This window comes from Pongo pygmaeus, chromosome 17, assembly GCF_028885625.2.
Source record: "Pongo pygmaeus isolate AG05252 chromosome 17, NHGRI_mPonPyg2-v2.0_pri, whole genome shotgun sequence".
NCBI classification, from domain to species: Eukaryota; Metazoa; Chordata; class Mammalia; order Primates; family Hominidae; genus Pongo; species Pongo pygmaeus.
Window position 1 is genome coordinate 94,280,001 of NC_072390.2, and position 10,958 is coordinate 94,290,958.

Sequence of the window (10,958 nt, forward strand, 5' to 3'; positions counted from 1 at the left end):
GGCCTCGTCGCAGCCGCAGAGCGCATCCACGCCGCCTGCCCTGGCCCCGGGGTCCCTGCTGGGCTCGGCGCCCGGCCTGCCAAGCCCGCTTCTACCTCAGACTTCCGCCAGCGGCGTCATCTTCCCCAACCCGCTGGTCAGCATCGCGGCCACGGCCAACGCCCTGGACCCGCTGTCCGCGCTCATGAAGCACCGCAAGGGCAAGCCGCCCAATGTGTCGGTGTTCGAGCCCAAGGCCAGCGCCGAGGACCCGTTCTTCAAGCACAAATGCCGCTTCTGCGCCAAGGTCTTCGGCAGCGACAGCGCGCTCCAGATCCACCTGCGCTCGCACACAGGCGAGCGGCCCTTTAAGTGCAACATCTGCGGGAATCGCTTTTCCACCAAAGGCAACCTGAAGGTGCACTTCCAGAGGCACAAGGAGAAGTACCCCCACATCCAGATGAACCCTTACCCGGTCCCTGAGTACCTGGACAACGTGCCCACCTGCTCGGGCATCCCCTACGGCATGTCGCTGCCCCCCGAGAAGCCCGTGACCACCTGGCTGGACAGCAAGCCCGTGCTGCCCACCGTGCCCACGTCCGTGGGACTGCAACTGCCGCCCACTGTCCCTGGCGCGCACGGCTACGCCGACTCCCCCAGCGCCACCCCCGCCAGCCGCTCCCCGCAGAGGCCCTCGCCCGCCTCCAGCGAGTGCGCCTCCTTGTCCCCAGGCCTCAACCACACGGAGTCTGGCGTGTCGGCCACCGCCGAGTCCCCACAGCCGCTCCTTGGCGGGCCGCCCCTGACTAAAGCCGAGCCCGTCAGCCTGCCCTGCACCAACGCCAGGGCCGGGGACGCTCCCGTAGGCGCGCAGGCCAGCGCTACACCCACATCGGTGGACGGCGCACCCACGAGCCTTGGCAGCCCCGGACTGCCCGCCGTCTCCGAGCAGTTCAAGGCCCAGTTTCCGTTCGGGGGGCTGCTAGACTCGATGCAAACGTCGGAAACCTCAAAGCTGCAGCAGCTGGTAGAGAACATCGACAAGAAGATGACAGACCCGAACCAGTGCGTCATCTGCCACCGGGTGCTGAGCTGCCAGAGCGCGCTGAAGATGCACTACCGGACGCACACGGGGGAGCGGCCGTTCAAGTGCAAGATCTGCGGCCGCGCCTTCACCACCAAGGGCAACCTGAAGACGCACTTCGGCGTGCACCGTGCAAAGCCGCCCCTGCGCGTGCAGCACTCCTGCCCCATCTGCCAGAAGAAGTTCACCAACGCCGTGGTCCTGCAGCAGCACATCCGCATGCACATGGGCGGCCAGATCCCCAACACGCCGCTGCCCGAGGGCTTCCAGGATGCCATGGACTCCGAGCTGGCCTACGACGACAAGAACGCGGAGACCCTGAGCAGCTACGATGACGACATGGACGAGAACTCCATGGAGGAGGACGCCGAGCTGAAGGACGCGGCCAGCGACCCGGTCAAGCCGCTCCTGTCCTACGCGGGGTCCTGCCCGCCCTCCCCGCCCTCGGTCATCTCCAGCATTGCCGCCCTGGAGAACCAGATGAAGATGATCGACTCGGTCATGAGCTGCCAGCAGCTGACCGGCCTCAAGTCCGTGGAGAACGGGTCCGGGGAGAGTGACCGCCTGAGCAACGACTCCTCGTCGGCCGTGGGCGACCTGGAGAGCCGCAGCGCGGGCAGCCCCGCCCTGTCCGAGTCCTCGTCCTCGCAGGCCCTGTCGCCGGTCCCCAGCAATGGCGAGAGCTTCCGCTCCAAGTCCCCGGGCCTGGGCGCCCCGGAGGAGCCCCAGGAAATCCCGCTCAAGACCGAGAGGCCCGACAGCCCGGCCCCCGCCCCGGGCAGCGGAGGCGCCCCTGGCCGCGCGGGCATCAAGGAGGAGGTGCCCTTCAGCCTGCTGTTCCTGAGCAGGGAGCGGGGTAAGTGTCCCAGCACTGTGTGTGGTGTCTGTGGCAAGCCTTTTGCTTGCAAGAGCGCGTTGGAAATCCACTACCGCAGCCATACTAAGGAGCGGCCGTTCGTCTGCGCGCTCTGCAGGCGAGGGTGCTCCACTATGGGTAATTTAAAACAGCACTTACTGACACACAGATTGAAAGAGCTGCCTTCTCAGTTATTTGACCCCAACTTTGCTCTAGGTCCCAGCCAAAGCACTCCTAGCCTGGTCTCCAGCGCCGCACCCACCATGATCAAAATGGAAGTGAACGGTCACGGCAAGGCCATGGCGCTGGGCGAGGGTCCCCCGCTGCCCGCGGGCATCCAGGTCCCCGCCGGGCCTCAGACAGTGATGGGCCCAGGCCTGGCGCCCATGCTGGCCCCCCCGCCGCGCCGGACGCCCAAGCAGCACAACTGCCAGTCGTGCGGGAAGACCTTCTCCTCAGCCAGCGCCCTGCAGATCCATGAGCGCACGCACACCGGCGAGAAGCCGTTCGGCTGCACCATCTGCGGCCGGGCCTTCACCACTAAGGGCAACCTCAAGGTAAGAGCATGGCAGGCTCCAGCCCCGGCTGTGGTGCGGCCGAGCCACGGTGGCTTTCTCCATCACCTGCCGCAGACACAGCGGCCGAGGTCCTGCTCCTATCCTGGCCAGGGGGATAAGATGCCACGCGTGTGGGTGTGTGTGCGTGGTGTGTGTGTGTGTGTTGTAGGGTGTGATATGTGTGTGTCAGGTGTGCGTGTGGGTGAGTAGCATGTACCTATGTGTGTGCATATGTGTATGGGTCGTGTGTGAGTGTGCATGTGTAGGTGCCCCATGTGTGGGTGTATGTAATGTATCCATACATGTATAACGTGCGTGTGCAAATGTGCATGTCGTGTGGTGTCTGGCATGTGTGTGTGTCCCTGTGCACACACACTTAGACTACATCCTGTTAATCGGCTGTGGGAGGAACAGGAGCCTGGGCCTCTCCCAGGGATCACGTGCAGCTGGGCCTCTGATGGCTTCAGCCAGGTTAGGCATTCGTTAGGGGTGAGAACGCTCACTTTGCAACTTGGTGGGCAGTCCAGGGCCCGAAGCCCTCTTGAATCTGATAGAAAATAAACTTGGTTTTAAACCTGACATGTAATACAAGCAGTACCAAGGCGAGGCCATTCAACAGGCCCTGTCGTTCTGTCCATGTGGCTGCCAAGAGGGCCCACGGGAGGAGCACTGGGTGAGAAGCTCCTGGCTGGGGCAGAGGAGCCAGCGCTGTGCTGTGTTCCTGTATGAGATCGCAGCAGCAGCGGTAGAGAGGGTGTGTGAGGAGTACTGGGTGGCTCAGGCCTGTGCCTTGTACTGTGTTGACTGATGGCTGCTTTCTGTTGTCTGTGAAGTGCACGTTTGCAAAGCCAGCCTGTCTGGGTTCCGGCAGCCTCTTCAGACAGCCCAAAGATAGATGCCTGTGGTTTCTACCTGGTGTGCATGGGCTGGAGAAGAACTGCCCCCAGGGCCTACTGGCCGCAGGTGGCCCTGGGATGTTCTAGAATTAATGTTTCCTTGTTTGAGAGAAAGCAAGAGGAGAGGGGCACAGTCAGAGAGTCCCAGCAGCAGAAGATGCAAAGTGGGGGACAGTAGAGGTCAGAAGGGAGCCAGGGCTTGGGCAAGTGAAGGAGCAAGACCCGGACCCTTCAAGCTCCAGAACATTCTCCGGGTGGCCATGTGGGTTTTACACCTTAGGGGAAAATTACTCTAAAGTTTGTCAACTGAAAGACCGCATTCACTAATTTATATTTGTTGGTTTTGCTCATTGTATTCAATAAAACAAGATATTTGCATGTAGAAATATAAAGTGCCCAGAAAAGTCCCCCTGTGTTTTGTTGTCCCTAAGTCACGCTTGGGAGCAGGGTGGACCTCTGTCTGCTGCGGTGGAAGTGGAGCAGCTCTGCCTCTGTGTCTGGGCGCTTACTCGTGGGCTGTCTCCGTGTCTCGCACAGGTGCACATGGGGACACACATGTGGAATAACGCCCCCGCGAGACGCGGCCGCCGCCTGTCTGTGGAGAACCCCATGGCTCTCCTAGGGGGTGATGCCCTGAAGTTCTCTGAAATGTTCCAGAAGGACCTGGCAGCTCGGGCAATGAACGTCGACCCCAGTTTTTGGAACCAGTATGCTGCAGCCATCACTAACGGGCTCGCCATGAAGAACAACGAGATCTCCGTCATCCAGAACGGAGGCATCCCCCAGCTCCCCGTGAGTCTCGGGGGCAGCGCCCTCCCCCCTCTGGGCACCATGGCCAGTGGGATGGACAAAGCGCGCACTGGCAGTAGCCCACCCATCGTCAGCTTGGACAAAGCAAGCTCAGAAACAGCAGCCAGCCGCCCATTCACACGGTTTATCGAGGATAACAAGGAGATTGGTATCAACTAGCCAGTGACTTGCTCATCTGGCCTGCCTAGGCCCACGTGTTGAAGTTGGAGCATCAGGCCTCCGACCTTTCTTGCCTCAGTTCTCATTACACTTTCACCCATAGCAGAAAACACTTTGTGCGGCTGCTGAGAGGTGGTCTTGTAAGTGCTGCATGGCGCTCCCTTCAACAGTAAGCCTGACTGTTCTTGAGAACTTTGCAATCTTTTAAATAAGTTTCCTTCAAAAAAAAGTGCTTGGAAAACCGCCTTAGGAACAGAAAGAGTTCAGACCATGTCCACTTCCTTTCTCCTGAAACCTAATAATCTCTACGAGGGAGAAAGGGGTCCTCTGCGGTATTCCAGGGAAACTCATTTGATGGTTTCGTCTGAATTAGTTAGACACTTGAATGATGTTTTTTAGAACTCTTCATGTTAAAGACGTGGTTTAGTACTCCCAATGCTGTGTATCATGACACTATCTTCGTCTGTAGTATTTATAATGTTAAGATTATGCGGGTAACACACAGTATAATAGCCCCGACCTTAAACGAAGCTTTTGTACTGCAGAATACATCTGGCTATGTGATTTTTTTTTTAAGCAAGATTTGTTTTACTATAAATAAGTGGATTATTTCAATGCAGGCAAAATTGTGAAGTTCTGTTGGGAAAGATAGCATGCTTTTTGTCTGCAAGTACCTGTCAGTAATAAGCCTTTTTTTTTTTTTTTTTTTTTTTTAATTTAAATGTTTGTAGCTGCTATGTGGACAGTTGTTTTCTAGTGTGGTCTGTAGCCCAATAACTGGGGAACGAGTTACAGACAAACATCACCATAAATGACTCACAACATTATAAACAGTTGTGAGAAAATATTTCACATTATCAAAGCTGTACAATAAAAAGGTAGTGTTTGTATAATGTGGTTGCAAACTCTTAATTTATACTATTGCACTTTTAGTATTTTGTATTAGGGAGGTTTGTCTATAATTTGAAAATTTTAAAAAATGTAAAGTATTTTATAAATAGTACTTCAGTTTAAGGAAAATGGGAAAACTGTTACAGTTCCTTGTTTTGTCTTATGGTCAAACAATATTAGAAATCTATGCCACTTAAAAAGAAAAGCCACCAAGACTTGTCAGCTCCTCAGTAAAACAGGGCCTGCCATTTCTTAAATTAAAATGATCTATTTAACTTTTCTACAAAGCCCACTTTAAAACTGTGACCACCCCCTAACGACACCTTGGTGAATTCATCCTAGGACTATGACGTCAGTACAAGCCAGGAAGGGACTAGGAGAACCTTCTGCAGGTCTGATTTTCATGTAAGCGGGTCTGTCTCTCTCTCTCTCACCCACAGACAAGATTGTGGCTGCCTGGTGGCACTAGTCACGTGGACAGTAAACCCAAGAGAAATGGCAAGTATCAGGCAGTACAATCAGTCATGACTTTGAAATTTTCCGAGTTCCTGATTTATTTATTATCTTCTCAGATGAAAGCAAAGCACAGTGTCCTCTGATTTTTCAGAACACAGCCTGGCGCTGATGGCTTTGCTGCATTCAGCCGGGAGGGCCCGGAGGCTGGGGCGGCCGAGGCAGCGCAAACACGGCGTCGTGAACTACCTCATTTTCGTGCGTTGCAAGTGTGCTGGCGTCTGACACTATGAACTTCCAACAACAAAATTGTTCAAGAGATGCTCTGGTAGCTGGGTAACTGCAAGGAGTTGCATGCCCCTGAAGAAAGAATCAGACAGTGAAGTCTTCTCGGTCGAGACAGAAAAATAGAACAATCTTCTCCTAACAACCACAGCAGCAACAACAATCATTGTAAGAGGATAGGCTGTTTGTGCCAGCGTGTCACTAAACAAAAAGAGTATCAAAGACTCATTAGCTGTTTATTTCTATTGGAAATGAACACTGAACTCTACAGCTCTGTTTTCCACGGTGATGAGATGTAACTTCGCCCCACCATGCCACCTCTTCTCACGGGATGAGGGCTCGGGGTGTCTCAAGCATTAGGCAGAGAAAACTGAGGTGGCTTAAGGTCACTGTGTTTCAGCAGTTGAATGTTTTCATTATTTATCTGTGTCCTTTTTGGTGTGTGTGTGTGGTTTTTTTGTTTGTTTGTTTTTTGGTTAGTATTTGGTACCATATAGTGTTCTCTCTTCTCCCAAAAGGATGTGTATATAACTAAAGAGAAATGTAAAGTGTTGTAAATAAGATGGCTCATGAAGGTACAGTGAGACTGACCCTCCTGTGTGCAGGGCTAGGCCATCCCTCTGCATGGTGAAGAGAGACACTATTTTTATACTGTAATGCCATGCGGGGCTGGGACCTCTCTGAGCAGCTGGGGATTGTTACCTAGACCCAATATTTTTTATTATTAAATCTTGTGGCTTGACACATCTACTGATTGAAATGGATGTCTTAGTCTAGGTTACTATTTTTGTCATATGGAATTGAATAAAATGCAGGATGTAATGTTATTTCTGAGTTGCGTTCCTTGATTTTTCTCATGGAGAAAGTGGAATTTGAGGAGGTCATTTGTGGTGGGTGTGTATCCGTGGTATTTCCACCAGGAACGTCAACACAGGGTGGCAGCTTAGATTTAAGCAGTGTCTCAATGCATCTTGATTGGTCTTGAAATTTTTATTTTTTGCTTTTTTCCAAAATAAAATTCAGCCTCCTAGTTGTGGATTCTTTTTACATCTATGATGGAAGAAGATGTGGTAGAAAATTCCTACATATCAGAGACTCCGCAGTGCCCAAAAATGACCACTCGGAATTGCCTTCCCATTGTCAGCATGAAGCGAAAATACCGGCTTTTCAGGTCGCTTGAACAAATAGATGTGCATCAAATCACATGACAGGACAGGAGTGGGTGGGACGGTGCTCACAGTGTGGCAGCGGCAGCAGCTTTGTGAGTTCATGGATGGCAGCTCCAAAGCTTAATTCCAGATGGAGAACGTCCTTAATTTAAAATAAGCTTTACCTCACTGATAACATTTGATAAGAATGATTTCATAGCTCCTGGATTTCAAGATATGTAATCAATTTCTTCTTTTTCTTTTTTTTTTTTTAATTTTTAAAATGAATAACTACTGATAACCTAGAAGCTACAGTAATTTTTACCTGGGACGTGCCAGGTGGATTTTAAGGAATGATAAAGGTACTAACCACTAAACTAACCAATCCAGGCCAACCTTCCAGCAGATATTGTAAGCCTTAGAAATCAAACCATGTAGATTTCAGTGCTAGAATAGAAATTATAAAATGTGAACTGACTAAATGAGATAGTAAATTCAATTTTTTTAAAGTAAGGAATTAGCAAAAAATGTACAGCCATCTAAAGTAATTAATATAAACTAAAATGCAGGAGAAAAGGGATTTACTTCTTGTATTTCAAAAATACTTCCAGAGGTAAGATCAGAGGTGTTTGGCTTGGCAAGCCTGGGTGTTTGCTGCTTTCTGATGCCAACTGTGGTGATGTGGACTGTGTATCAAAGAATCATAAATGCCAACAATCCCTAAAAATTATTTAAATACATTTCTAAGTTCATTACAGGAAGCATTAACATTTAAGCTAATTAATAAGTACTGCTAAAGGGCTAAAAAGCAATTGTCTTCCAGCTCTCGCTGTTTAATTTTGGCCCCATGGAAGCTTGGAGGCATGGGAGCCCCTACCTGCTTTTCTTCTGCGTTTGGCAGGCATTGCCCAGTCCCCATCTTGTGTTTTACAAAGCCACGGTGAACATCAGGGCCATTTCTTTATTACTAGGCTGCATGTATGTTTCCAGCCCAACCAGCTTCAAATCCCTGTATTCACTGTGGCTGTTTGTCTAACGCCGCAGACGTCCAGACCTCTCATCCTTCTGGTGCACGCGTGAAGCTGGAGACCGTGCTGCACATGTGTCATTCTCGCCCAGCCTGTCACCCGCCAGCTCACCGCCAACCTGAGGGCCCCGTGTTCAGGCCTTTGTGTTACAACCTTGTGCTCATTTGCTAATTACTGAGACAGGGAGCCAGTACTTGTTTATTCGTTTGAAAAGTTTCTTACGACACAGTGCTTCATTGAAAAAGAGAGGGCGTGAAGCGTTTGTACCGGCAGACTTGTTTGCTGCTTTTTAGCTGTGTTAAAACTTGGTCTACAAAATATTCTATATAACATGAGGAAGGAAATGGCATTCCCCTTTTTCATTTAAGAGGGAAATATTGGGCATTAATTCTCAGTATTCTTTATGAAGTGAAAACTTTAAAATGAAATAACAATAGAGGCATTTTTTTTTTTTTTTTTTTTTTTTTTTTTTTGTCTTTCTCCTTTCAGCATTTCTGTACCAAGCGAGGCTTGGGGCGTGACCTTGTCTTCCCTGCTTCGTCCTGGCTGGTACAATCCATGCTGGGACCGGGGAGAGGGCCCGGCGTGGAGAGGGTTCTCACTCCTCCTGTGCCATGTAAAATCTGCTTTCCTATCTGTAGGAGGAGGGTAGAATTTGATGATATTCAAATCCTTTTCAGTTCTAAAATTCCATGTTTTTTTTTTTTTAAAGAACTGCCACTAATGTACATCTTTCTGTTTACCCAAAAATAATCATGAAAAAAATTGATGGTATTTATAGAGAGAAAATATGAGTTATTACTGAAAAATATTCTCCCATAGATATGAAAAATTAATTACAAATAAATTTGCTAAAGAAACTACATGGAATAATTTTTGGATCATGAAAAATGTGTATCTTTTTTTAAAAGAAAAAGCCATTGAACTTATTGATGTTAAAAATGCAACTATACTTGGTAAAATAAAATCAAGCTGTGAACTGATGCTTACTGCATATTCTGTTACATAAGAGACGTTAGAAACATATTTGATTTTTCCATGAGTCCTGCACACAAGTACACACACAGCCCCTTATTACAGCACTATATATTCAAAAGAGTATGCAATTGAAAACAATGTGGTTTTTTTTTTCTTGTTGTTCCTTAGTAGAATATCAGAGAGCCTAAACTATGAACATTGGTGTTACTATCCTGATTTCTACCACGGTCTGCATCTTTGGCCTGTTTTCATTGGAAGTATCATAGATTGTCATTTGGACAGACCATTCCTAGTGAATACTGGCCTTTCGCGGAGCTTGGATAACCCTGTGGGAAAATCAGAAAGCTGGCAAGACAAGAGGAAGAAGAGATGTCACGGTGTCAGATTATGTTTGTATTCTGTTTTGTCCAAGGTTCTTTACATCAGTAAATGAGAAACAAAACAAATGATGCATAGGCCACGCCCTGCAGTGAAAGATGTGAGAACTTGTTCTTATTGGTATGAATCGTTCACTGTATATGATTCAAACGTGGAAATAAATGTTTGATTACAGTCGTTCCAAATGTGATTATTTGTGAACATGGGAAATGGGTAACCCTTCCCCCATACTTTCTAAGTTGGTATGATGCACATATTTTAAATTACAGAATGATCTATAAACTAGAATTTTTACAGAAAAGGGTAAATTATTTCCTTCATTCCTCATGGTTATTTTTGGTATGACTAATTCCATTTCGTTCTTTCTAGCTTAATTAAAGAACATCTGAATTTTAATGCCAATACCTTTTTACAAATAGGGATAAAATATCTAAATGACAAAATGATTTTTATAACAGACAAGATCTTTTAATTATATGTATAATACAAAATGTTTCTGTTATTTGATTTTTTTTCTCTTTGCCGTATCAAGGACAGTTTAAGAACAGCTCCCGTTGTGACCTTAATTTACCCAGAAGAAACGTGCCTGCCCGCCATCACGCCGCTGCTGCAGCAGAACAAGCAGGCCTAGAAAAACATTTTCCATGTCAAATGGTGACAGTCTTATGAATACACAATTAAAAAGTGTAGAAAGACTTCCCCACACGTTGAGATCATTTAAGGAAGATTTTGCACATAAGCCTCTCACCCTTGTTTGTTTTTCTTTGCGATTTTTAGTAACAGAGCATCACACTCCACCATGAAATACAGCTGACAGGTCTGCGGAACTGCACAGCTTCAGCTTACTTAAAATGTTAGGTTTGGAACCATCAAGAAAAATTTTGCAACCCAGACACTTTATATTTGGGATTCTTAAAAATCCTACTGGTAATTCAAGAGGTGGGTACTGTTAAAGCATATTCTTTTAAAGATAAACAATGCAGTTATTATTGGACATTATAGACACATGCTGAGTAGTAAGTTGAATAATCAGCCTATAATTTCACCCAAGAAACTACGAGATCTTTATTATTGAGAAATAGAGTGCATAAACCTCAGATTTTAATTAGGGACTGTAGGTAATTTGGGCAAATGAACTTTTATTAATAAATATTTGTAAGTAGTTTTTCCCAAGCAAAACTCTAAACATATTCTCATCTCAGGAACATGTTATAGGATCTGAAAATAAAATCTAACCTGTCATTGAAGTTAATGAATACCCCACCTCATTCATTTGGAGCTAATTCCTTGCCTAAAGACCCTGTGTATTTATTCACGTGTGCGTTGCCATCTCTCACTGAGAAGTTATCTCATGGCTTGGTTACTCTGTTCTTTCAATTTATGTTTTAACCTTGACACTACCACCTCCATCACCGTCTGCTGAAGAGTAGCTGTAGACCAAGTTTTAAATTACAAC

General features: G+C 47.7%; 1 protein-coding gene across 3 annotated transcripts in view; it reads left to right on the top strand.

Moving 5' to 3' along the window:
- Positions 1-8,582, top strand: part of SALL3 (spalt like transcription factor 3) — a 21,317-nt gene extending 12,735 nt beyond the window's left edge. The window contains exons 2-4 of one of the 3 annotated variants that reach the window (XM_063653857.1): positions 1-1,919; positions 2,136-2,476; positions 6,994-8,582. The exon at positions 1-1,919 is cut by the window's left edge and continues 886 nt beyond it. In XM_063653857.1, the coding sequence (XP_063509927.1) occupies positions 1-1,919; positions 2,136-2,476; positions 6,994-7,026 (2,293 nt within the window). In that variant the 3' untranslated portion in view covers positions 7,027-8,582. Of the gene's footprint in view, positions 2,477-3,909; positions 5,670-6,993 lie in introns of those variants that run through there. The other 2 variants (XM_063653856.1, XM_054460400.2) reach the window with 2 other exon arrangements.
- The last annotated feature ends 2,376 nt before the right edge of the window (positions 8,583-10,958 follow it).